The sequence below is a fragment of the Macaca fascicularis genome, chromosome 2, assembly GCF_037993035.2.
Source record: "Macaca fascicularis isolate 582-1 chromosome 2, T2T-MFA8v1.1".
Taxonomy (NCBI): domain Eukaryota; kingdom Metazoa; phylum Chordata; class Mammalia; order Primates; family Cercopithecidae; genus Macaca; species Macaca fascicularis.
In genome coordinates this window covers 100,679,651-100,707,296 of record NC_088376.1, presented here as the reverse complement: position 1 = coordinate 100,707,296, position 27,646 = coordinate 100,679,651, and the positions used below count along the sequence as shown (strand labels likewise).

The following is a 27,646-nucleotide window of genomic DNA, read 5'->3' as shown; positions in this document are numbered from 1 at the left end:
AGCAAAAGCAGCCTGACACAAAAGAGCCCATAAGGTAGGATTCCATATGCATGAAGTGCTAGAACAGGCAAAACAAACCTAGGTGATAGAAATCAGAGCAGTTGACTGAAAGGAATAGTGGGAAACTTTCTGGGGTGAGGGGATGTTTACTGTCTTTTTGGAGTGGCACTTACACAGGTGTATGCGTTTGTCAAAACTCATCCAACTGTATACCCGAAGCATTTTCCTGTGTTTAAAGTATACCTCAGTATAAAAGAATATTAAGAAAAAAAGGTTGCACATTTGGCTATAATACATCATGGACACCTTTGTGGCATAAGTTTAGTGTATTGGTTGATTGGCTTATTTCCCTCTGGACACTAAGAGACCCTAGAGGTGGGCCTCCCAGGTTTCCATCTCCCTTAGTGCACACAGTAGGTACCCCATAAATGCCTCAGTTGCCATGGCATCAATGCACAGTTCCTCTGTGAAGCTCTTTTTCAGCTCAAGTATTGAGAAAAATGAGTTGGAAGGAATTGAGCTAGAAAGAGACTTAGAATGCTGATTGCTGTCTCAGGCACCTGTGTTCCATGAGGGTGTTTCCTGGGCCACATGTGGGCACCTTTTGGCCTGATTATGTGTACCATGTGGGTGTACACAGAGATGGTCTGGCGTCTGGGGTGAGATGCCCTTGGTGACTGAGCTGGCTCTCCAACTCTGCATCTCTGTGGTTTCAGGGTATTAGACCATCCAGGTCCCCACTCTGGAGACCCAGGGCCAGGGCAGTGCTGCCTTGGCTGACAGCGAAGTGCCACTCAGCATATTCTAGATCCCCTGTGGATGGACCTGGGCATGTGTAAAGGGACTGACAAAGAAGACTCGGGCCTGAGGGAGGGGGATGCCCTGTACCCTGTGGAGGAGGTACCTGAACGATCTGGGCCTTTTGCAGTTCCCCTGGCCTGACACTCAGACACTGATGAACAGTCGAGGGGTTGAATAAGCTGCTGCCAAGCCCCCGACCCCCATCCTTACTGTGGGGAAGGGCTCTGAAGAAAAAATCAGGGCAGCCCGCCTTTCAGGGAAGAGAGTGGCTACCCCTAGGCCAGTTTGTCCTTGGGAGGTGGGCTAAATTCAGGGCTCAGGCCGAAGGGCCCACTCTTCCTCAGTTCTCACCTCTGGAGGAGGACCCTGTCTTAGGGACCCCCATTTCATTTCATCCCTGCCGGGGGAATCACTTCAGCAGAGCAACAGAGCTAAAGCGGGTAGGGTTTTCCTGTCAGCTGAATTAGCCTCGGTTTCAGCCTGGGTGTTGGAATAAATGAGATGCAAATGCATGTAAATGAGGGCATTCCCCGGCTTCAGGGTGGGTGTGTTCTCCTCCACCTCCGGGAGGGATGGGGATGATTCTGAAGGACTTAGCAAGATCGCTGGAGGCAGAGATTAAGAGTAGAGAAGGACAGGCTCCTCAGACTCCCAGCTCCCCTAGAACTGGGCTGCAGACTGGACAGGGTTAATGCCTATGCAGCCTCAAAGGAGCGGAGCCTGTGGGGAGCTGGTTAGCTGAGGCCCCGTGCAAGGACGGACCAATGTGCCTTTGATCTGGGAGCAAGGACCTGAAAGCACAGGCCACCAGCACCAGCTGGCACCCCTACCGAGCCTTTGTCCAAGCTGTTAGCCCGGGAGAGCCGAGACTGTGCAGATAATTGCCTGGGCGGGAGGGATGGTCTGAAACTTACTGTCGATCCCTCCTACTTACATCCCCCACCATCCCAACCTGTGGCTTGAGCCTCCACAACCACCCACAGCCACTGCCAGAAACCAGGATGGCCACTTTCTGGTCTGTGGAGGACAATGTTCTTTCAATTCTTCCCTACAGCCCCAGCCTCCCAGCTCCACCCCCACCCATCACTTATCTCCCCCAGAGACTAGCTTGAGGTTCAGCCCCAAAGCAGGTAGAAATCTTTTTTTTTTTTTTTTTTTTTTGAGATGGAGTCTCGCTCTGTCACCCAAGCTGGAGTGCAGTGCAGTGGTGCAATCTTCGCTCACTGCAACCTCCACCTCCCGGGTTCAAGCGATTCTCCTGCCTTAGCCTCCCGAATACCTGGGATTACAGGCACCCGCCACCACGCCCGGCTAATTTTTTATATTTTTAGTAGAGACAGGGTTTCACCATGTTGGCCAGGCTGGTCTCAAACTCCTGACCTCAGGTGATCCACCTGCCCTGGCCTCCCAAAGTGCTGGAATTACAGGCGTGAGCCACTGTGCCCGGCCTCAGGTAGAATTTTTTAAGGGCTTAGGGCCTGGTGGCTGGAACTTGATGTCAGTGCCATCCAATAGAAATATGAGTCACAAATGCAAGCCACATTTGCAATTTTAAATTTTCTAATAGCCATATTTTTAAACCAAAAAAAGTGAAATTAAACTTGAACACATTTTATTTAATCCAGTATAATACTATCAAATATTATCTGTTTAACCTGTAATCAGTATTAAAAATTATTAACGAAATAGTCAACATTCCTTATTGTACTAAGCCTGCAAAATGGGTGTGACTTTACAATAGCACAACTCAGTCCACAGTAGCACTTGGTCGCCACATGCAGTGAATGAGTGGCCGCCCTGTTGTTGGATAGTGCTTGAGCTGGAGAGAAAAACTGCTAGGGAATCGGTTCTGCCAGGAAAACTGCTGACTCTTCGGGCATGGGCAGAAATCAGCTAGGTCTCCCTGGGAGCATCTGGGCTGCATAGAGGGAGAACCAGGCCCAGATGAGGCTGACAGGGCTGACTCTTAGCCTTGAAGTGGGGGTCACAGACCCAGTCCAGGCAGGTGGGCCATAGGCAAGCCATGAGCCTTTATCCAACTCTCTGCACGCAGAGGTAGGAGGCAATGTGGTGCAATGGGTAGGCTCACAGGCCTGGCTTCAGACAGACTGAGACAACTTCATCCGTCCTAGAGTCAGATTTCCCATCTGTAAAACGAGGCTAATAACCCCCATCTTCCTAGGATTGTTGCAAGGATGAAGTAAGGTGATCCACCAACAGTACTAAGTGCAGCGCAGGGCACAGAATGAGCATGTGATGCTGCTGGGGCAGTCCTTAGTCCAGTGCCTGGGATTGGAAAAACTGAGGTCTAGAAAGGGCACTGAGTCACAACAGTGTGAGTGTGTATCCAGGCAATAGGAAGGTTAATCTCACACTCCCTCATTCTTTCATTCCTTCATTCACCAGTCCCTGCTTTGGGAGACCAGGACAAAAATCCAGGGGAGAGACAGGCATGCAAGTAAACTAATCCATCCTGTGCTGAGGTAGGAATGGGAATTCAAGTGTGCCAGGAATACAGAGAGGAGGGAAAGAGCCCAGGCAGGGAGGGCTGGTGTGGGCAACAAGGAGGCCTTCTGAGGTGGATCTCTCGTAAGAATAATAATACAGTAACCACAGTCGCAACTAAATTCATTTGGCACTTTCTGTGTGCCAAGCATGTACAAATATCAATACATTTATGTTTCACAGCAGCCCTGTGAAATAGATATTATTATTAACCCCATTTTACGAATGGAAAAACTGAGGTAGAGAAACATCAATCAATTCATCTGCCCAAAGACACAAGACAAATGCATGGCCAGGGCCCAGATTCACTCAGGTGAGCTGACTTCCAAGCACAGCCCTAACCACTTCCTTATCCCTAAGAACAGGAAATCTTCAAGAGGGTGAGTTGAGAGGCCAGAGGGGGAGGCAGAGGTGGATGCAAGGCCTGGTTCTCTGGCTCAGGGCATTTCCTCGTTGCCAATGTCAGCAAATCTGGGTGAATTTCCTTGCCAGCCACCACAGACTCTCTTTACTGATGACTCTTCCTCATCCCCCCATTATGCCTTGTTGATTTGGGATCCATCACTTTGGGAAGAAAAGTATTCTGTGTAGTCATTTTTAGGACCGTGTACATAATGGGTGCTGATTAAATGTTCACTGAATCATTCAATTAATAAAATGAGTCTGTGAGGTGTTGATGGGTTGACATGTTCTCAAGGAAGAAATGCAGTTGCCTTACAAGCAGGGCTAGAAGTTCTGATGGGCGACTCCCGGCAAGGAAGCCTGGAGTGAGCGAGGTTCCTAGCTGTCGTCTCCCCATTTGGAGGCCCGTGGATGACTGGGGTGAAGTTACAGCTTGTCAAGCTACATCTAGTCCCATTCTCCTGTCCCTGGTGTTGCCAGTCCAGGAGCACCCAGACTCGTCTTTGGAGGGTTTCCAGTCAGCCAGGGTAGAGAGCAGGGGCCCTGTGCTCATTTGTGGAGTGTGATCAGAGTATGATCAGGGAGTCCTGACCTCCACCTTTGGGGAGTGAGCTCCTGTTTTGAGGGCATCCACACCCTTTTCCTGAGCCTCTTCCTTAGCACTGAGGGGCAGGCAGAAGGGGAGTGCCCTGTGGCCGGGCAAAGCTGCACTGTGTTCTGGGGTTGGTGAGACTGCAAACCCTAGGTGCTGGGTGCTCCAGCCCAAGGTCACCCCAGCTGCAGGGCAGGAGAGAGGAGCACAGAGTGGAGGAATCCCACAGAGATTTTCTAGGAAGCCTGGGAACCACTTCCACACAATGCTTTGCATAAATTTACGTGGCAAAGAATATTCTTTGCATGCTGTGTTCCAGAGGCTCCGATTCCAAGGAGACCAAAATGCCAGACGTGACTCAGGAAGTTGAAGTGTGCTTTCCTTTGGGATCAGGGAGGGGAGTGAATAGGGAGGGGCTGCAAGGAAAGGGAAGGCTCCCCAGGGTGACCAGCTACCCTGGTTTGTCCAGGACTGGGGGTGTCCCAAGGTGCAGAAATTTTACTGCCAAAATGAGGAAAGTCCCATGTAAACCGGGACAAGTAGTTCACCCCACATCCATCTCCCACCTCAAACAGTGCCTACAGCTGCACTCTACCTGCCTGGCTGTTGTGTCCATGTCATAGCAGTGGCACCATTGCTGATTGAGCACCAGCTCTGTGCCTTTGCATTCAGAAAACCCTCCTTCAGGAAAGCCAGTTGAGAAAACAGTGCAGGGGGGTCTAGTTTCTGGTGTGAACAGTTAATATTCTCCCTGTGCAGCATCTCTACCTTGATGTGAATACACGTACTACAGGGCCTGTCAGTAACCAGCAGAGGCCAGGAAGGGGCCAGAGCTGGGTGAGGGGGCACACAGGAACGAGTCAGTTTGGGTGAGTGGGCAGTCAGGAGAGGTGTCCTGGAGGAGGTGGAGTGGAGAAGAGAGCAGGAGGTGACTCTGGCGTCACTCAGGGCACACAGAATGTTGGAGAATGTCTAAATCTAGGAGCAGGGGGCTGCATGTGTGGGATAGAAGGATAGAGGGAGGCACTGCCATGGTCCAAGCAGGGGCAAGGAGGCCTGTCCCAGGGCAGTGATGTTGGGTGAGGGTTGGAAGCTTGTGGCCAGTGCCAGAAGAAAGGGTGCCAGGAGGAGCCAGTCTGGAAAGGAAGATTCACAGTCTGCTCCCATCTTGTGCTCTCAGGAACCTTCCGGATGCAGGGAGGGATGCATCCAGTTCCAGAAGCTGATGAACCTGGGGCAGGATGGAGTTGGGGGTGGAGCTCTAGAGTGAAGCCCAAAGGACAGGGAAGCCTGGCCCGGGAAGAGTGCATAGCCGGATGGAGCAGTCCCAGCCTGATGAGCTGCGGTAGGGCTGGTGCAGATGGCCAAGCTGATGCATATGGAGCAGCTGTCCTGGGGGGTGGAGAATCATGAGGTGCTGGCATCTAGGGGATGAGCGACTGTGGTCTTACAATCAAGCCAGGTCCAGCTTCCCCAAACGCTGGGGCTATGTGAGACCAAGACCAGGGGCCCCTGCTTACCTATTTTCCCCTGCAACCTTCCACAGCCAGGGGATGGGTTCTGAAATCTGCAGGCCTGACATCCTAGGCCTGAGAGGTGTGGCTGAACCTGAGCACAGAGCATCCTCAGACCACCTCTGAGCCCTCTTCACCCTGGCAGCACCGGAAACCCTGCAGCCAGGACTCAGCCAGGCTTGGCCACAGCAGGGCGTGGGCCCTGAGTTGCTAAAGGAAGGGCAGGGCTGGAGCCAGGTGCAGGTGGCTGGAGAACAAGGGAGAAAGCAGATCCCACCCACCCACCAGGAGCTGCCTGGGGGCCCCAGAGACAAAGGACACTCTTGGTAGGTTTACTTTGGAACATGAGGCTGCCCAGCTGCTACAGCAGAGAGCTTCATCTGGAATCTGGTTTCAGCAGCTCCCCTGGACAGACTATACCCCTCCCAGGCCAGGGCCCCGAGGGGGTGGATGCTCTGCTGGAGGCCAGCCGGGATAGGATCTTCCTTAGGACCTAGGGCTTCTTCACCAGGCCTTGGATGGAGAAGATTGGAGAGGTTATGGAAGTGCTTGGACATAGGACATCTGCCTCTCTGGTCTTCGTCCATCCCACAGGGCTACTGCAAGACTCAGAACGGAATTTCTCAGGTCCAAGGGTGGGGCAGACTGGGGTCCCAATCCACACCCGGAAATGACACAAAGTCCAGGTAAGTCAGAGCCAGAGGCCAGGGTAGTGGCTGAAACCACTCACGATAAAGAGCGTTATAGAATCCCAGAAAGGACTTGGAGGCTCGCTCCATCCTTCTTTACAGATGAGAAGCTAAGGTGCAGAGGAGGGGACCCCACGGTCAGCATCTGAGCAAGGACCAAGCCAGGGTCTTAACCTTCCTCTACCAGTTGAATGAAGCCTATCTCAGAAGCACATATTTTGAGACAAAAGAAAACACATAGGATTTAAAAGGAAACCACCTATATTGAAATACAGCTCTCAGAACACAGAAACCAATTTTTGATAGATAGTATATGTCTTTATTCATGTTTTAAATATTGAGATCTAGCAGCAAATCTAAGTGCTGTAATTTTGAAGTCGTGATGAGTATTAATGTTATTTGAGAGGCCAGCAGCAACTGTAACACGACAGGGAAATATCTGCAGTTTCTTTTGGTCACAATTTCTGCTTTGTTGCCTACATTCACAACTGAAGGAAATGGTCAATTTGAATGAGAGGTTAATGAGAAGGAGATGTGATTTCTCCCCTAAATCTCTCTACCACCCCTTCACGGAGTCTGTTAAGAAGGGCCCCCTGAACTATTAATACATAGACAGGCAAAACTAATCTATGCCATTAGCAGCGAGGAGAGTGGTTCCCTGGGCAAAGGAGGGTGTTTAGTGACTGGAGGGCAGCCTAAGTCTGAGAGACTGGGAGCATTTTATCTCTTTTTCTGGGTGCTGGTTACCAGGTGTGTTCCGTTTGTGGAAATTCATCCATCTGTACACTTATGTGCACGTAACTGCGTGAATCCTTTGTTTAATACAAATTAAAAACACACCTTTACTGGAACAGACGTATGTGCAGGTGTCAGCTTGCACCCGCACAGGCGCACTCCCTCTCTCTCTCACACACAAACCCTTGCCAGTGTGTACCAGTGAGCCTCTGCAGATCCATGGGCGTGCATGTGTCCCCACAACCCTTGCAGGCATATGGACACAGATGGATACAGTGAGACAGAGAACACTATTTTTAGGAAGTCAGTCTAAGCAAAAGAGGTGGCTTCCCAATTTATGGAACTGATTGCTCATAGCGGGGAGGGTTGCCCTGTAAGAAGCTGCTGTCATCCAGACTTTTTTTTTTTATTTTTAAAATAAAAAGACGAATGAGTTTTATTGTTTCTGTAAAAATAATGCAAGCTCATTTTAAAGAATTCAAGCAGTGAAGACAAGTATAAAGAAAATAGTTTAAAATTAACCCAAATTTCCACAAGCTAAGAAAAAGAAGTCCTCACTCACATGCGTTGATGAGTGTTACGGATGTCTGTCTGTTCACGCAAAGATGGAAGGGAGACAGGGAAATGCTTTTATAGAGTGGAAACCTACTCCCTCACTTGCTATTTTTAACAAAGATGTTCCTTTAACTTTACTTGAATGAAACAAGAAAAAGACATAGAGTGGCTCTTCACGTGCAAGTCCTGGGACCTCTGTCCTGCCTCACTTCACAAATTTCAATCCACACTTCCCCGGGGACCAGAGGCGCCCTTGTGAGGTCTGAGTGTGTTGTGTTCGCTCACCGTTTACCTGTCTCTTGGCCAGGTGCCTGCTTCACAGCAATCCAGGGCTCAGGGCTGCGGCCCCAAAGTCCAGGCCCTTTGGCGGCCACGTGCAGGGGTTGCTACGGCAGCAGCTCGTTGGGGTCATCAGTGACGTGTTTTGCAGGAGTAAGATCAAGGCAAAGCTGACCCTCGCGAGGGAAAAGGATTTTGTTCTGGCAGAGATGTCCAACAGGTGTCCACCGTGCCCTCTTGAACGGGTGCCCACCATTCCCCGGTTTGATGTGGTCATTAGCGATGCAGCCTGCCGGCTTGGTGTCACGGTCAGGAGCTGTTCTGACCACATCCTGTTTTGGTGAGGCAGTTGGGGCTGCATTCTTTTGCCTTGGTGTCATAGGCAGAGTGTGTTCACACCAGGTTCTGGATTGTTTGAGGCCACCAGGGGCCACATTCTCCCGGTTTGGCGTCACATGCATGTGCCGGCTGGATGTCCTCGCTGATGAGTGGTCACCGTTTTCCAGTTCTGCTGTCACTTGGGATCAGCATTCATTTGTTCTCATTTGGAAGGAGGGGAGCAAGGAGCAGTGTGAGGAGCCAGAGATACTCCATCAGCTCTTCCCTTTTTTTTTTTTTTTTTTTTTTTGCAATATGATTCAATTTATTGCTAGAATTTTATTTGGTTATTACAAAATCTGTAAGCATGTATGTATTTTTAAAAGGGATGGGGGAGATGGAAGGCAGAGTTACCTGAAGTTCAAGTTACCTAAAGTGCCAGGCTAATTTTAACCTTTCCAAGGAAGGGAAATAGCTCAGATGGGCAAGGGAGGCATTGCCCATTTTTTGAGCCAGATTGTTTCGGAAGGTTTCTGCACCCTGGGGATTTCCTTGGGAGCCTCTCCGCAGGGGCTCCACCACAGCTGTGTACACCAGGGTGCCAACATGTGGATGACAACTCCAAGCTGAGAAATGTCTCAGGTGATGACAGCTAAGAAACCAAAAGATGCAAGTGTTTCCTCTTGTGTGGAATGGGACAAAAAGAAGGTGCTTGGATGACACAGTCACTCTTGCCTGCTTGAATTCAGACATGCTTGTTAGGAGGGGAAAGAGGAGGTGACCCTGCTGCCTGTCCACATGTGTGCCCCGTAGCCTGGGGGGCTTTGGGTTTACCCACGCCAGTGTTGCCCAGGTGTGCCTGTGGAGTTGTTGGCATCCTGGGGTCTGGAGCCTCTCTGCAGATGGTGTCCCTCCCTCCATCAGCACAGCCACCCCCAGGAGGTCTGCCCACCCTGCCCTCTGTCCCTGGGCATAGCATCAGGCCCATTGTCTGTGTCTTCCAGCTTCCCCGCAGGCAACGTGAGGAGAGCCTGTGCCCAGAAGCAGGATGAGAAGATGGCAAACTTCCTATTACCTCGGGGCACCAGCAGCTTCCGCAGGTTCACACGGGAGTCCCTGGCAGCCATCGAGAAGCGCATGGCGGAGAAGCAAGCCCGCGGCTCAACCACTTTGCAGGAGAGCCGAGAGGGGCTGCCTGAGGAGGAGGCTCCCCGGCCCCAGCTGGACCTGCAGGCCTCCAAAAAGCTGCCAGATCTCTATGGCAATCCACCCCGAGAGCTCATCGGAGAGCCCCTGGAGGACCTGGACCCCTTCTATAGCACCCAAAAGGTGACTACCACCCACCTCCAGCCCTGCCCACCCTTCTGTGCAACTCCCTTGTCCATGGAGCAGAGAGGAAAGAGGGCCTGGCCTGCATATGGGGCTCTGTTTAGGGGGGCTCACCAGGCTTTGGGGGAATGAGTCACTGGGGATCTGTATTCCAACCACCTTAATTTTGGAATTCAGGAATAAAAGACAGGAATTATGCAGCCTGAGATGCTGGTTTGGTGTCATGAAGAAGAGAGGGTACCCTCAGGGAAAACATGCCTCCTGTGACTACCTTCTTTGGGAATTACCTGTGGTTAGATTTTCACCCCTGAAGGACTCCTCCCCGTTGTGTGGTGTGTGTGTGAATTGGAGTCAAGCCCTGAGTTCTGGCCTGCGTTTGGGCCCTGCCTGAGTTTGGGCCACAAAGCGTAGCACGTGGTCCCTTCTCCCTACTGGGGACAGCATGTAGTCCCCACACCCACGAACTATGCATGGCTACGCTGACTGGCTCAGGCCACAGCCACAGCAGCAGTTTCCTGAGCTTTGAGGGCTGGCAACGGGACCAGGAAGACCAGTGGAAAATCTAAGAGGGATGGAGAGGGCAGTGATCACTGGGGGATTTTTGGAGGAGGGTGGCGTGTGACATTCTGCCATTGTCCCTTCTGATCATAGGGAAGGGAAGTGGCTTTTGTCCACTAGGGCAGGGAGACTCAGGCTTCCTCCTAGCATGGCTCCGACCCAAGAGGTAACTGCCCCTGTCTGAATCCCCTGCCTGGCCTCCCTCCTCCAGATCTCAGGTCCGTTTGTGCCCCAGCCCTGCACCCTACCACATACAGAACTCCTGCAGAGGCTTGGTCTCCAAGCTGCCCACGCTTCTGGGCCTTACTTCCAGAGGAAGGTGGATTTGAATTTGGGGGAGGTCTTTTTCCCAGAAGGCTGAGTACAAGGAAGACAGTGGCCAGGCACAGTACTGCAGTCAGCACCAGGCTGAGGAAGCCTGTGGGGGTCAGACAGGGCTGGTGTGGCCAGTGCAAGAATGTGACTGCAAAGGTGTGTGACTGTGGTTTAAGACCAAGCGCCTGGGGATGAGCCTGGGGTGCATCTTTGGGTGTGCATGCGTGCATTGGATGTGTGAGTGGGTGTGTGTGTGAAGTAAAAGCCCACCCAGTCCACATAAACAGGTGGGGGAGGAGGCCTTGAACTTGGTCCTGCTCCCAAGCCCCCAGCTGAACTTTCCCTTGGTACAAGTGACTCCAGTGGAGTCCAGGCAAGGTTGGGGCCACAGCTGGGGTCAGAGTGAGGCTGGAAGGTGGGCTTAGTCAAGGTGGGCAGGCCTAGGTCATGGTTGGTGAGAGATGGAAGTAGGAATTGGGGTTGGGGTTAAGGCCACAGCTGGTAGTAAGTCAAGGTTATGGGGAGAGGATGAGTGGCAATTAGGCTGAAGTTAGCTGGGACAGGCAGGCTCCACAGCAGGTGGACCCGACTGAGGTTGAGGTCAAGACTGGGCTGGGCTTTTGGGGGCTGGTGGCAGCTGAGCATGTGAGGGGTCAGGGGCACCATCTCTTCTGGCCTTGGGTCTGGGAATGCTTGAACAGCAGCTCCAGGGATGATCCCGGCCTCTCACTTGCTGTTTCCACTTGCTGATCCCTGGCCACACTGCTTGCAGCCTCCCAAGGCAATGGAGGCACCACAGCAGAACTTTTGGTCCTAATCTATCCAGTCAGCTTGTCTCTCCAGACCAGATTAGGTAGAACCTTGTCCCACCAGCTCATTCGGCAGGCCAGTGGACTCACTGCCTTGCCCTTGGGTGGAGGTGAGGGAGGTCTCAGGGGAATGTCAGGTTGTGATATTCCCCTAGACCTCTGTGAGGCCACAGAGCTGTGACCACCACACACCGGGGCAGGTGGGGAGGCACCGCTGTCCTCAAGGGCTCCTTGGGCACCTGATGTGCACATGTCTCAGCATTCAGCTCTCGTTGTCCGCTCCTGGGCCCCATTGTGCTGTGTAGAAAGGATCTTCCAGAAGCTCAGGGAGGGGTTGCATTGCTGTTCATGATCCCCTGGAGGGAGGCAGTAGGCTGTGTCCTGTGGGATGGGGCTGACATTTGTCCCAGACTCCAGGAGACAGGGTCCCAAGAAAAACTCTCGGGGGACTGCTTCTGCATTTTCCTTTTCTCTTCTCCTCACCTGTAAGTCCTCCCTGCTGACCCAGCTTCCCTATCACGTCCTCCCTCCAGGTGGGCCTGGTGGGGACCCCACGCAGGCTGAGGAGGGGTCAGCTAAGGGAGAAGGGGAGGGAGGAGGCATCCCCAGGTCTGCTGAGCCTCTGCTGTGACAACAGCTTGGCAAGGACTGGAAAAGATCCCTTCTTTTTGTGACTATAATTTTGAAACTAAATCTCAACCAAACTGACATTCCCCTGAGACCTCCCTCACTTCCACCCGTGGGCAAGGCAGTGAGTCCACTGACCTGCCAAATGTGCTGGCAGCCGCCCGTCCCCGTCTCCTCCCTCAGTCCCTCTCTTCCTCCTCCCACCCCACCCCTCAGCCACAGTCCAAGGGCTCTGAGCCAAAAGCTGCCCCCAAAAGCCTTTCTACACAAGGGCCTAATGCTACTGTCTGTCCCCAGACTTTCATCGTACTGAATAAAGGCAAGACCATCTTCCGGTTCAGTGCCACCAACGCCTTGTATGTCCTCAGTCCCTTCCACCCCATCCGGAGAGCGGCTGTGAAGATTCTGGTTCACTCATATCCTTTGCAGTTAATACCTGCTGAGTACCCCCTGGGGGCCCACACTGGGGATGTGCACGGGGTGCTGCCCCCAGCCCACCTGCATTCTAGTTTAGGAGAGTGGTGCTGATTCCCTGCTGGTCCTAAGACAAACTCATGGTCATGACCTGGGAGCTGGTTGGAAATGAAAAACCTCTGACCCTCCTTCAGACCTGCCAAGTCAGCATCTGCATTTGCATTTGATCCCCAGGGGATTCTTGGGCACGTGAAAGTTTGAGAAACCCTCTTCTGATTCTTCAGGAGAACATTCTAGAAGCTAAGCTACTGAGGATCCCAGAATAAATGGCATCTGTCAGGCTCTGATATTGGCTCCAAATGTCCCTTCCCACCACACCCCCTTGGGCCATCCTTCTCCCCACCCACTTGCAGGGACCTTCGAGCAGGTCACCAGAACTCAGCCAAGGAAAACTCATTTCCCAATAAAGAGGCCTCCAGTTTATTCACATGTGGGCATCTTTCGAGGGCGGCAACACTCGCTTTTTGATTAGGCGTTGACAAAATGTTTGCAGTTTCAGAGTATCTCAAAGAACTCTGGTTAACATTAAATTATATAAACCACAGCTGAAAAAAGCTCCAGCCTGCAGAGGAGAGCCATTGGAGTGATGCAGCGTAATGAGGGACTTACCGGGCTTGGGCCTGAGAGGGGCGTCATTTGGGCAGCACACGGCATGGGGCGCCAGCACCTAATCACTCTGTTCTCTGGACTTCAGAGAAGGGGCACCATAGATGGAGCCTTCCAGGAGGGCGGTGCCAGCTGCAGAGTCAGAGGCATGAGTGTTTCACTGCGAGGGCCTGGGCAGGCCTCCCTTTGGCCAGTGGCAACCGGGGTGAGTGCACGCGTGCAGGTGGCCCTGCTGTTCATTTAAGTGATGCCGCTAGGCTCAGCAGTGCGACTGACTGTGGGTCTAGTGGGCTGGCCCCACAGAGCTCCTCAAGGTCCCCTTCAGCCCCCTCTCTGAATGGACTTCTTTGAGGCCAAGACAAAGACTTCACTCACTAACCTCCAGCCAAGGTAGGAGGCATCAGGATTACAGATACCTAATGAGGGACTAAGTAACTGGGACTGAGGCTGGCAGGTCAGGAGCTTTTCCTGTTGGGGCAGGGATGGGGGATGCTCCTCCTATGGCTCCACTTTCTTCCCACCTGTTCCCAGTGCCTGATCCTGACCCCAGGGGTTCATTGGAGGGGCATGCACAGCAAGTAGTGTCTGCATGCAGATGTGCAGTAAAATGCATGCTTGCTTCCAACCACTGTCTGCTCTCCTCCGGCCCACCCTTGCCTTCCTGGTGGGGTTCCTGAGACAACCCCACATGCAAACCATGGCTGTGGCATGAGCAAGGTGGGAGGCAGACACTGTGGAGAGAGACCGTGTGTCGTGGGCAGCCTGCCATTCACAGCTGCATCTTATTCTGTGGGGCAAGTGTGGGCAAGTGTGTAGATTTCGTCTTGAGCCATCCTGAGTTTCCTGTAGGTGTCAGACTGTTTGCTGGACACGCTGGGGTATCAAGCCAAATAAGACCTGTCTGGGCCCTTGGCAATTTTATCGTCCCCTAAAAGTAATAAGGCAGCATTGCAAATAGTTATCATTTCTGCCAGAGTGTGGTCACAGCCTGGTAAGAAGAACAGAGCAGCAGGAGGAGGAAAAGCCAGCTTTTCTTGCTCTGAGCCTGTCTCCGGCCTCACTCCAGGGGCGTGGCCTCTCTAAAAGCATCCTCCAGCTCTCACCTGGGGCTTCTCCTCCAGGTATCTAACCAACCCAGTACTGTTTGGCAGCCACAGAAGCCCTCAGGGATGTAGCAGAAGCTCCAGGGCTCCTGCAAGGGGCTGAGCTGGGTCTTGAGGGAAATAAAAGGTCAGGGAGGTAGGTGGGCAAGGGAGGGAGTGGGGGGCCCTCGAGTGCCCAGCCTGGCCAGAGTGTCCATTGAGCAATGGCTCTGAGGCTGTGAGGTGCTGCTTCCACCTGGAAAAACTGGCCCTGAGGGCTCGGAGCCAGGCTCCATCCCCCAGGACAGCTGCCCCAGGGAAGTGTCGAGCATCAGTGAGGACCTGTACTGGGTTCCCAGTGGCTGCCTTGACACTGCTGCTGCCTGGGGATGGGAGCACATTGCTGGACCTCAACAGCGCCACTTGGTGGGCTCAGTGGGCACTGGGGGGAAGAAGAGGTCTAGATTTGTGGGGTTTGGGAGCAGCCCCTCTGCAACACTGTTGAGCCTTGACATTGAGTGTGGTATGTGGACCAGTAGCATCAGCTTCACCAGGATGTTATAGGAGTGGCCAAATCTGGAGCCTCACCCCAGAACCTGTGTTTTAGCAAGGTCCCATGTGCATGCCACCCTAGGGCAGTTGCTTCCAAATGCCAGTCTGAGGGCCACCTCAGTCTCACCTGGGAAGTTTGTAAAAATGCAAATTTTTAGCTCTAGAAAGACCAGAATTACCAGTGTGAGGCCTAGAAATCTATAAGCACTCCATGAAGGTTTTTAAAATTTGAGGTATACTACTTCATATACCATAAAATTTATCTTTTTTTTCTTTTTTTGGGAGGGGGGTACGGAGTCTCACTCTGCCACCCAGGCTGGAGTGTAGTGGTGCAATCTCAGCTCACTGCAACCTCTGCCTCCCAGATTCAAGCGATTCCCTGCTTCAGCCTCCCGAGTAGCTGGCATTACAGGCACTCGCCACCACAACCAGCTGATTTTTGTATTTTTAGTGAAGATAGGGTTTCACCATCTTGGCTAGGCTGGTCTTGAACTCCTGTCCTCGTGATCCATCCGCCTCGGCCTCCCAAAGTGCTGGGATTACAGCCATGAGCCACCACACCCAGCCAAAATTTACCATTTTTAAGTGCACAGTTCAGTGGTTTTTAGTATATTCATAAGGTTGTGCAACCATCACCACTATCTACTTCCAGAACATTTGCATCACCCCAAAAGAAATTCCATGCCCCTTATCAGTCACTATGCATTTCTAAAGAACATCAGATCTCGTGTTTTGAATGGTGAACTTTTGCTCTGCTTAAATTTTTATACTCATTCAAACATCTACTAAGTTCTATATGTGCAAAGTTCTGTGCTACGCCCTTTGGGAAGGGTAAGTGGGGCGAAGACAAACTTAAAAGTGGACAGGAATGCAGCCTGGTGAGAAAACCTGCTCACTCATGACGATCCAGGAGCTCACAGACTACAGCAAGTGTGCGGTGATTCCACTTGGCTTTGTTCTTGGCTCCATGCTTGCAGTGTGTCTCTGGGAGGTTACCAAAAAGTAAATATGGGCATGTGGAATGATTTTTTGTATGTATTTTTGTTATAATCCTGCAGAATGTGTTCCTGCTGGGGTTAAATAAAAGAAACCAACTGAACTCCATATCCTACCGCAGTCACATTCAGAGAGGCCTCACACACACACCAAGAAGCATTTTGCCTTCCTGGTTGTACAGGATCTGTGCACAAAATCCTCCCACGTTCCTCTACCGGATTCAAATGGGCAATCAAACCACATGTCCGTGTGTGTATGTGTGTGCGCATGTTGATTTAATAGCACAAATACATGAAAACACCCCTCCACAGTTAATTACCTTTTCTTTGGGAGTTTGTTGTTGTTGTTGTTGTTGTTGTTGTTGTTGTTGTTGTTGTTGTTTTAACTCCCTGGGATCTGAAGACTTAGGCAGCCCAAGTGTCAGGCATTCCCTACAACTCAGGCAGTCCTTGCTGGCATTTTAATCACGAGCCTCGGAGTTGGGTGTTTGGGGACAATGACATGACAAGATTGAAGATGTTCAGCCGAGCATAGACCTGGAGAGCTGGCGTTTGCCTCAGCCCACACAAGGGACCAGCTCAATCATCAGCCTGAAATTACGAGGCAGTGCAAACAGGTGTGCCCCGGCCAGGAGTTCAGTTGATTCATCTCTCTGGTGTTGGCTACATGCTGGGCGCCATGGGGGACCTGGGTATGCTTTAGGCAGAGTCATATGGACCAGGGGCTCAGTCTAGGAAGGAAGAGATCTCATATATGCAGAAGAAGGACTGACAATTGTGCAAGTGCTGTCCTCAAGGCCATGGGAACCAGGCAAGGATTTTGAGCAGTGAAGTGGCAGAGAGACAAGAGCTTGCTACACGTCACCCTAAGCCATTGCTGTGTCTGGAAAAGATAAAACCCAGGTAGATAGCTCCTGTCCTTGCCCACCATGGGACCCAGGCCCTGACTGGTGGGATTCAGAGGGCTGTGTACCCTGGCTCTTCCCTGAGTCTGGGTGTTCAAGTTCTCACTCACCTCTGTCTGGGTCCAGCCAAGTCCTGTAGTACAAGGCAGCCTGTTCACACCACTGCTCCCTGCAGTGGGGCCTGTTCCCCACTCTAAGGAGAGCTGTGAGTGGTTCCCCTAGAGGGACTTGGCTCTATCGAGAGGAGTCCACCACCCAGCCTTCAGCCCACGCTGCTTCACCATGACCAACTGGGCTGACTGGTTGCCGGAGCAACCCTGGCCAGCCTTGGTGCTTATCTAAACGCCTCCTCCAGGAAGCCTTCCTGCCCAGCCCAGCCAGAGGCCTGTCTGGTTTTTTCATAACATCCCATGTCAGAGCGTTTTGGGGACATGGCTCCATTGCCCCCCTGGCTCCCACTCAGAGCCAGATACACATGCTCAGGTGGGATTTCCTCTTACAAATAACAAATAATTTCCTCCTTCCTGTACGGTAGTCTCCCCACATTCGACAGTGCTCTTTACCTCGTTTGGTTTTCATACCGCCCCATGGGTGGCAGAGGCCAGGTGTGGAATAGCTTACCTGCTTGGCACGTGAGAGCCAGAAGCAGCATGACTCATGCAGGCCCTCCAGTCCGGAGGCAGGAGAGTGGACCAGGTGGCCTTGAATGTCATCTTGCAGAGGTGGTGCAGCATGGGGCCTCAGAGTGGGGCCCGGATCAGGAGAGCCAGGGTGCGGGCTGGCTCAGCCATTGATCAGCTTGGTACCGGGAGTACTTTCCCAGGACTGCTGTAACAAATTACCACCAACACAGTGGCTTAAAGCAACGCAAATTTATCATCTTACAACTTTGGAAGTCAGAGGTCCAAAATGGTTCTTGCTGGACTAAACTCAAGGTGTTGGCAGGGCTGCACTCCTTTTGGAGGCTCTAGGGGACAATGTGTTTCTGAGGCTTTTCCAGCCTCTGGAGGCTGCACCGGATTCTTGGTCTGTGGTCTCCTTTCATCATCAAGCCAGGAATGGCCGGTTGAGTTTCATGTCACAAAGCTCTGCCTCTCCCTCTTCCGCTTAAAAGGACCCCTGTGATTACACTGAGTCTACCTGGATAAGCCAGAATGATCTCCCCACCTCAGGATCCTTAATTTAGGGCCAGGAACAGTGGCTGATACTTGTAATCTCAGCACTTTGGGTGGCCGAGGTGGGAGGATTGCTTGAGCCCAGGAGTTCAAGACCAGCGTAAGCAATGTGGTAAGACGTTGTGTCTACAAAAAAAAAAATTAGAAATTAAAAATTAGCTGGCTATGGTAGTGCGCATCTGTAGTCCTAGCTACTCAGGAGGCTGAGGCGGGAGGATCTCTTGAGCCTAAGAGTTCAAGGCTGTGGTAAGCTATGATAATACCATTGCACTCCAGCCCCAGTGACAGAGCTAGACCCTGTCTCGTGGAGGCCACGGGAGATCCTTAATTTAATGACGTCTGCACAGTCTCATTTTGTCCTACAAATTAGCATATTCACAGTTTCCGGGGATTCATCCGTGGCTACCTTGGGGATGGTAGGGGCGTTATTCTGCCTACCACAGTGACCTTCAATTTAACCTCTTTGTGCCTCAGTCTTCTCATCACCTAAAACGGAAACAAAGTCTGCACCACATATTGTTGTTGGGAAAATTGAATTAGCTGATGGACACGGAGAGCAAATTCTGGTACCTAGGAAGGGCTCAATAAATATTCACTCTTGGTATCATTGCTTGCATATTTTAGGAGTCACCTGGACTCCTCAGTAGACGCTTAGCAGTAGATCCGTGGGGATGAACAAAGGCTGGTTGGGGGGCTTGTTAACCATCTGCCCAGTGAGGAAAGCCTTGGCACATAGCCCGCGTGTGGGCAGTATGTGTTTGTGTGTGTGTGTGTGTGTGTGTGTGTGTGTGTGTGTGTGTAAGGGAGAAAGCGTACTGATACTGAGATGATTTTCTGATCCTACCTTGAAAGCTGGAGAGGGACATAAGCCTGGCCCTGGAGACCCTCACACAGACAGAGGACTGGACAGATACCAAACTGATGGAGAGACCCCAGGGCCTGAAGTGATGCCTTCTGGTCAGGGAGAAACCAAGTCTTCCTGGAACCATGGCATTGGAGCCCAGCAGTCCTGTTGGCTCAGTCCTCGTTTGACTAAGGGAGATTCCCAAAACCTAATTCCCTCTCGTCCCAGATGAGAAATTAGATAATTATAAACTGGAGGCTGGTTTGAGATGCTGATTTCCTGATTGCCTGACTCCCTAGAAGAGGACTGGCAGCACGGAGGGCATCTACCTGGTTAGATTCCTGAGAGGCCTTCCCACTGTCCCTAGCTGGGGCAGTCGGCACCGCAGCCTGGCCTGGTCTGTGGTCTGACTGCACCGGCCTCCCCGTCGGGTGAGGTGGAGCTATGCTAGGGAGGAAAGAGGCAGTCCCTGGAGCTCAATTACTGCAGCTCCTGGGCGGCCTGAGGGAATCACCAGTTTGGCAGCTGTGCACATGGGGCTGAGGCCAGGCGTGGTGTTGAGTGCTTGGGGGCTGGGGAGGGATTTGTGAGAGAAGTACAGTGTCCCTGCTCTAGGCCAGGCCCCAAGGGGTGGTGAAGCCCACAGGAGGCCCAGAGTCTGCCCCTTTGTTCCTCTGCAGGCCTTGCAGAAGTGAGGCAGAGGTGGAGGAGGGTGGTCAGAGCTTTGTCTAGCCTGAAGCAGCAGCTAGGAATTGTAGCCAGAGTCAGGGTCAGAGAAGGCCTGGGCAGTTCAGTTCAAGGCCAAGAGCCCACAAGTCGACCTGAAGCACAGCTCTGGCATTGGAAGCACTCCCTTGTGATGGGAGACAGACGGACATTGCCGTTCAGTGAGCCACCATGGCTAAAAGAGGGGTGCCCGAAGCCCGCAGGGCACAGAGGTAGCACTGTGTTACCAGAAAGGCAGGACAGGCTGCTGGGGAGTTGGGTGGGGTCCTGCTGAGGGGCTCCTGCAGGGTGAGAAGGAGATTCCCAGGTGGAGCAGAGGGCTAGCTTGAAGAGTAGGTACACAGGCAGGGAGCAGCCAGAGGAACGGTCCCCTGCCTCCCCAGGGGTAGCAGGCCCTGGCCAGGTGTGCAGTTGGTTGGCAGCAGAGCATTCTGAGAGAACTTCTAGAGAAAGCCTGGCCTGGGCTGCTCCCCTAGAAGTCGGGGAGGGAACTCAGAGCCCTGCCACTCTGGCCTTGCCCTCCCCTGAGGAGCAATTTATAAATGCCCATTTCTCTCCTATGTGACTGAGGACAGGGCCCCTCGCCTGACTGCGGTTAAAAGCCTTTGAGGTCTAGGGCCCACCTTTCCTGCCTTCCCTCCACACAAGACCCTACCAGCAGTGTGGTTTCAGGTCTCTGGTGCCTATTAGGTATCATGGAGCAGGCCGGGGGCCAGCTGTCAGTGCCGGGGAAGGGACAGAGACCAGCCTGGGTGGAGGGGGGTTGGCATGGACTGGTCACAGCCCCAATGTGTCTCCTTGGAGACCCTGTTTATTGCTGTGGTAGCACTGTCCTGGCAGTGATGACTCCCAGGGGCAGGACCCCCCAGCGGTGGTGGCGTGGCCGGCCTGCACTGCTCGCTTTCCTTGACCCCACACACGCTCTTCAGCATGCTCATCATGTGCACCATCCTCACCAACTGCGTGTTCATGGCCCAGCACGACCCTCCACCCTGGACCAAGTATGTCGAGTAAGTAAATCTTCAGGGCCTCTTCTCCATGTGGCCCTCTCTCTTCCTTTCCATTCCATGCCATGGCTCCTGAAGCTGCCCCGGAAGGGGGCTGTGTCCAGGCCCAGGAACTTACCCGCGGTGGTGGGGCAGCCCTTGGCTCAGCTTCTACCCTCTTTTGCCTTTCCCAGTCCTGCCAACTTCTGGCATTCATTTGAGTCATGCCTTCTAGGGAGGAAGCTCTCCAGATTGGCAAAGCAGGGAGTTTCTCCCTGTTCTGCCTAAAGAGGAATGATGACATTGGAGAAGGCTCTGAAATAATAATAATTTATCGAGCATTTTGTACACGCCAGGCACTGTCATAAGAACAATAAGCATCATCTCCTTTAACCCTGATGGCCACCCAGTAGGGTGGGGGCAGCCACCTTCCCCATTCCACAGATAAGACTAAGAATTAGAGAAATAGCTGGCCTGATGTCATGCAGCTAGGAAGTGGACAGCTAGGAGGTGCCCCAGGGCTATCCCCACTTCAGTAACACAGTCCGCTGCCTTTTTTCCCAAGTCCTGCCTCCTATAACCATTTGCACAGTTCCAGAAACTGCTTCTGGTCTTTTCTTCCCAAACAAAAGTACCTTGCCTGGAGGTTCTAAGCAGATTTGATAGGCGCTTACTGCATTTGCCTGCAGTTTTCAGGAGACCAGCAGAATGTTGGGGCAGCCTCTCTTCCCAAAGCAGCCTGCCTGGTTGTTCTCCACGTTCACATAGATCCTAGCAGTGCTCTCAGCTGGTACGTGCAGCTGCTCTGAATCCTGGGATGCAGTCCTATCCCGCTTCAGCCCTGGGGGCCCCAGTCCTAGCATCCAGGCATTTTGGATTCTTCAGGCTGCCCTAGGCAGAGAGAACAGCACCCCAACTCCCACCAGCCCCATGCATTATAACATCACCCTTCAAGCCCAAGGTGGACAGCTGGACCCACCTACCCTGTAAGCAGTTGAGGATTGACTGGGCCCATTGCTAGCTGCTGAGGACCCACAAACAGAGGTGAGGGTCCATGTATATGTCCTATAGCACAGACCCTGTGGCCACTGTATGCCTGTTAGATGCACAGCCCCCCAGGGCTAGGGTAAGGAGATTGGGAGGAGGTCTTCTTCCACTAAGACAACTGAGAGAGAACACAGAGAGTTCAGATGGACACATGGCAGTTACACGATAATATGGAATAAACAAATTGGACGATGGATTCGTTAGCCAGATGTTTAGAGCAAAGCTCCATCCCCAACTCCAGCTCTACCATGGGGGCATTGCAGAGAGCCCTGTTTGATGGCCCCTGTTGAAGGGAGCTGTGTGGGCTCGCACCATGTAGGGAACCTGGAGAACCTGGCCTGCTCAGGCCTCCCTGAGAAACCCCATCGGCCTCTCCTGCCCAGGTACACCTTCACCGCCATTTACACCTTTGAGTCTCTGGTCAAGATTCTGGCTCGAGGCTTCTGCCTGCATGCGTTCACCTTCCTTCGGGACCCATGGAACTGGCTGGACTTCAGTGTGATTGTCATGGCGTAAGTATCTCGTTTGCCATGCTGTGCTATGCCATGCAGGCCACACTAGGGTGGAGTGTGCACACCCCAGGTCCCGGACCACCCCTCTCTTTCTGGCTTCCTCCCTGCAGTCCACATGCAGCTCTGTACACAGGCTGGAGGAAGGTAGGGTGGAGGCCCTCAGCTCATCCTGGTGGGGAGAGATGGCTCAGGCAGGCCTTGGTGGTCAGGCCTACTGGCTCACCTGGGGCTCCACAGCAGCTCTGGGCTCCAGGGACACCATTAAGATTCTGGTTTTGCATCCTCTGCTCTTTCCACCAAGAGAAAACAATATTTCAATCCCTGGCCCACTGCAAATGGTGACCTGGATTTCAAGATGATTAAGAATGAAATTGCAGTCAAGAGAAGGAGCCTGGAGAAGTGACTAAGCATCCCCAGGAACTCGCACCAGGCACACCAGCACATCAGCTTGCTCCATCCAGAGACTCAATGCTTGGCACATTTTAAAGCACCCGGCCACTGACACAATACAGTGGATCCTCACACCAGCCAGAGAAGTAGGGTACATGGGGATGGCTTAGCCCATTTTATGGGTGAGAAAACTGATGCCAAGAACACAGGGAGCCTGCCAGAAAGTAAATGTGACCCCAGGCCTGCCGCAGCCCAGGCCGAGGCCCCGCCTCTTTGCCTAGGAGAAACTCTTGCTGAGGGGTCAGTGTTGAGGCTGCACTCCACCATGGAAGTGTCAGGGAACAGATGCTGGGTTCTGATGGGACATCTGCAGAAGTCGTGATCAGAGGCTCAGCCACCAAAGCCTTTTTGAAGGCTGAGTGCAGTGGCACATGCCTGTAATTCCAGCACTTTGGGAGGTCGAGGTGAGCAGATTACTTGAGCTCAATACTAGCCTGGGCAACATAGCAAGACCCCATGTCTATGAAAAACACAAGAATTAGCAGGGCATTGTGGCGCACACCTGCAGTCTCAGCTACTCGGAAGGCTGAAGCAAGAGAGGATCGCTTGAGCCTGTGAAGTCAAGGATGCAGTGAGCTGTGATCACATCACTGCACTCCAGCCTGGGCAACAGAGCAAGACTGTCTCGAGAAAAAAGAAAAAAGCCTTTCTGAAGCAGAGGACCTAGTGTGTGCAGGGTTGAGCACTGCACCTCAGCAAGGAGCAGAGCTGGTGAGTCTCATACCCCCTGCCCTTGCAAACCTTCAGTTTCCCAACATGTGAAAGGATAGTGTTGGGTGCTGTGGTATCAGAAGCTCAGTTCAGCTCTCACTTTCTAGGATGCTTGGAATGCCTGAATCTACCTGTTGAAGACAGCCTTTAACCCCAGGCATAAACAGCCCTGAGCTCAGCCATGCTGTCGGGGAGAGAGGACAAAGAGGGAAGCTATACCCTGGTGAATGGGGCACTTTCAAACTAGATGGAGAACCTGGTAGTGGGAAAATGCATCAGAATCTCTGTTTCTAGGTATACTATTTGTGAGCCAACTCTAGCCCTCCATTTTACAAGTGGGAAAACTGACTCTGAGAGACAACATCACTTGCCCCAAACCCAGTATGGATTTAGGCCTGGGTGGAGTTGAGCGAGCAAGGAAAGAGTGACGGGAGATGAAGTTGCAGAGTAGTGGGATGGAGGACAGATTGTGGTAAAAGCCAGGTGTGATGGGAGTCACTGGGGTGTAAGAACAGGCAGAGCTGTGACCTGCTTTACATTCTGTAGAGACTTCCCCAGCTATGGTGTGGACCACAGACTGGAGAAGGTAGAGAAAGACGGAGTAGTTAGGAGGCTATATCTTGGTAGCCAGGAGAGAGAAGATAGTGACTGGAACCAAGGACCAAGTGGAGAAGGGGAGCACCTGGTCAGATTCTGGACATATTTTGCAGGTAGGGCTGATGGGAGGCCCCCAAGGTGGTTTTTGGTTTGAGCAGCTGCTGGGTGGACGGTGTTCCCATTGGTTGAAATGGAAAATTGGAGAGAGCGGCACTAGCTGAAGTAGGAAGAGAATCAAAAATCCAGTTAGGGATGTATGACATTTGAAGGCACCCAGGGTGAGATATTGAGTAGGCAACTGGATATTCCAGTATAGGGTTCAAGAAAGAGGTCTAAGGTGGAGGTATAAATTTAGAAACCGTGGGGATACAGATGGTGTTTAAAGCCAGGAGACCAGATGAGATCACCTAGGCATGAGTGTAACCTGTAGCCTGAATGTACTGTGGGACGCTTCAACATCTGGAGGCCAAGAGAGAAGACTGGAGGGCAGAGGCAAATCAGAAGAGGGTAATGTCTAGGAAGGAATGTGATTCCAATGGAAACCTGCCACCAGGAGGTTGGGGAAGGTGATGACTAAGAATGGACTATAGGATTTCACAGTGGGAAGGTCACTGGTGCCCTTGACAAGAGGGATTCCAGTGGAGAAAAAGGACATGCACCTGGTTAAGGAGGGTTCGAGAGAGAGTGGGAGGAGAGGAGGTGTGGCAAGTAGAGACATCTATTTTGTGGGGATTGCTATAACATGGGACCGAAAATGGTGTGGTGGTCCGTGCGGAATGTGGGTCAATCAAGGGAGGGCTTTTAAAGAAGGGGGGTATCTTTGCAGGCTGGTGAAAATGATCCAGTAGAGAGGGGATGCCAGATGATGTAGATGAGCAAGGGGATTGCAGGAGCAAAGCCCCTGAGCTGGCCCAAGAGGTTGGGAATCCAGTGCCAAGGGGGAGCGTCAACCTGAAGAGCGGGGAAGGCAGAATTTCAGGTGGAGATGGAGGTAGATTGATAGAGTTGATGATGAAAGAGAAAGGAATTTCTCTTCTGATTGCTTCTGTTTTCTCAGTGAAGTAAGAAGCTGGATCATCAGCTGAGAACAGAGTGGGGGGGCACATCTGAAGTCTCAGAGAGAGGGAGAACTTTTCATGTCAGAGCCGAGGAGGTTGCACTGACTTGGGAATGGAGTAAGATTGCCAGGCTGGGCCCTGGGGTGCCCTGTGGGTGGGAAGCAGTAATCCATGGGGTCCTGAGGCTGAGTGTCACAGGAAGGAAGGTGGCTTCGGGCAGGAGAGGATATAGCATCTGCCTGAGCCTTTCCTAGCTCCCCAACCTGGAGCCTGGGCAAGACAATGTCACCACAGAGGCAGCCCCAGATCCCAGGAAGTCATTGCCCTGGCCCAAGCTTTGGCTCAAGCTGTGTCTCTGGGAGATGCCCTGAGTGACCTCAGGCCCTTAAGCAGTCTTCTGCCCTGTCTCCTGGGAGAATCCTGGTTTCATTTCCAAACCACTTCTTCCACTGGGAGTCACAAAGCAGGTGTGCCTTCCTCGCCAAAACCTGCTTGCCTTCGCTGTGTGCCAGGGCCAGGGCTGACAAGGCAGAACTCAGCCTCAGAAGCTCAGACACTCTCCATGTTTCCAAGCACCTCACAGAAATGGCACATCCACTTCCCAAAGGGCTGTGTGACCTATTGGCACATCAGCTGTTGGGCCCTTGGCTGGCCTGGCCTGGCAGCTTCGATTGATGGGGATTCTGGCTTGTGAAAACCAGTTAATTACTGCATTTGAAATGCATTCTCTTAGAGATGCAATGGTTCAGTAACAAGGGACTCCAGGATAATCAAAGGAGACTTGAGTGAAGGGAAACATTCCATTCAGTGAAATCCTCCATCTGACCTCCATTACACAGATGGAGAAACTGAGGCTCAGAGAACCTCACACTTGTCCAAAGTTATAGACTGAATCAGAAGCAATGCTGAGACTAAAACCAAGTCTCTCAACTCCAAACCATGGGATGGATGGGAGAGGCATGCCGAGTCTGATGTTTCTGCTGGGGTGATCCTCCACCCCACTGATTTAGAGGCTGTGGGAGGGTCTGGGGCAGGGTGCTGGGAAGCCTGCCAGGCTCAGCTTGCAGCCCTCCAGCCAGAGCTCTTCCTGTGGCCCCACTCACAGAAGGGCATTACCTGCTAGTTAGCACAGCCTCCCACCTCCTGGGGTTGTTATGGAAACCAAACCTGGAGGGGAAGGGAGGAGGGCAGAGAGGAGGGTGGCAATTCCTGCAGTCACTAACGGCGTGGGCTTCACCATCTCAAGATAAGGGTGGGCAGGAAGAAGGCTTCCCTGCACTGGGGCTGGTGATGGGATAGGATTCTCACCCACCACCCTTTGCTCTTTTTGCCCCTGTCTGTTGTCCAGCGGTCTGCCCCTGGTCAGCAGCTTAGCCATCACTGAAGGAGCAGACTGGCTTGGAGGAGAGTTTTGCCAGCCTGAGAGGGGCAATGCTCTGTCTCCTCACGTGACCCCACACTTGCCACCTCTGCAACTGGCCCTGTGTCATACCAAGCATTCCTCCTGCCCTGCCACACTCAGAGGACCCAAAAGAGGCCTCGGTGGGGATCTGGGTGGAATAAGAGAGGCAACAGCCCACCATGTCACCAACATGGTCCCAGACATTCCACACCCTTACCCTGCAAGTCCTCTTTTAAGACTTCCTCTAACTCATGATTGCTCTCCCAGACAGACACACGGCCACCAGCTGCACTCCTATTTCCAGCCACTCAGCTGGCTTTGCAAGCCTGCCAGGAGCACAGATATGGTCCTCCCTTATTCTGTCACTAAGCTGTCCTTGTCACCTTGGGACACCAGCTGCCTAGAAGGCAGACAATGAATGGAGGCCAAGCACTGTCTGTGCTGGGGACACTGTGCTGGGGGCAGGTTCCACCCCAGGACAGGCAAAGATAGGCAGAATCTAAGCTAGAGATAGGCAGAGTTTTCAATGGAGACACCAGGGGACAGACTGGGTCTGTAAGGGACAGGAGGGAAGCAAGGACGGTTGGTTCCCTCTCTGACCTGCACAGTATTCCACTCACTCCCTGTAATTAGAAGAGACAGCCTTGAAACCAGTATCCTGGGCAAGGGGAGCTGCTGTCCCCAGGCACAGTTGGTAGAACAGCAACCAAAAAAGGAGCCCAGAGCCTCCAGCAGGCCAGAGCCGTGGTTTCCATGGGATGGCAATGTCAGCAATATCCCAGGCTCAGCCAGAAAGTCCTGTGGCAGCACCATGTCTGGAGAGAGACCGAGAGAAGAATGTGGGACAGAGGCCTTAGGGTCTGAGCCATCATGGAGAATGGAATAGCTCTCAGAAGTTGAGAGGGACCTTGGATCAAATTAGCAGGTGTATGTGGACCAAAACAAGCACAGTGACTTCTGCTCCCCAGCAGACGATGGGACTGCATCTGACTGCCACACTGGAGAAAGATGTACATGCTGAAGTGAATACAGGAGATGGAATGGAAACCACACCACAGAAAGGGTCTGGTGTCGCCAGAGGAAAGCAAGCTTTGGCAATGTGTCTGCTGACATCATCTGTGTAGGGCTTTGTGAGTAAGGAAAGATCAGCGTGGTGCATAGGGCCATGTGAAGATGGAGGGGCTCCTCCAGTGGACGTAGAGAAATCTGCTGTCAACCCAGTGTCAGTTAGAGCTGGACCTATGGACCCCAGGGCATTAAGCCCCTTGACTCAGCTGGCCAAGTTCTTTCCTGTAGATATTCAAAGCCCGAAGGGGAATTGGGAAGCTGGGAGCAGACTGGAAGGGCCTGGAGGTCCAGACTGCCCAGCAGAGTGAGTCTGGCAACAGTGCCAGCCCACCCTTGCACTCACCCAGAGCCACAGGGCTGACGTCCTATGTCTGACATCACTCAGACACCTGCGTCAGACGCACTTGGTTAAACATCAGACATCCCGA

The 27,646-nt window shown here is 52.5% G+C and overlaps 1 protein-coding gene across 11 annotated transcripts in view; it reads left to right on the top strand.

Moving 5' to 3' along the window:
• SCN5A (sodium voltage-gated channel alpha subunit 5) overlaps positions 1-27,646 on the top strand; it is a 102,626-nt gene that overhangs the window by 6,937 nt on the left and 68,043 nt on the right. For all 11 annotated transcript variants that reach the window (XR_012430984.1, XR_012430983.1, XM_065540364.2 and 8 more), the window contains exons 2-5: positions 9,395-9,719; positions 12,326-12,444; positions 20,308-20,397; positions 21,804-21,932. Coding sequence is in view for 9 of the 11 variants with exons in the window: in XM_065540364.2 (XP_065396436.1) it covers positions 9,447-9,719; positions 12,326-12,444; positions 20,308-20,397; positions 21,804-21,932 (611 nt within the window). In the remaining 2 variants the exon portion in view is untranslated. The remainder of the gene's footprint in view (positions 1-9,394; positions 9,720-12,325; positions 12,445-20,307; positions 20,398-21,803; positions 21,933-27,646) is intronic.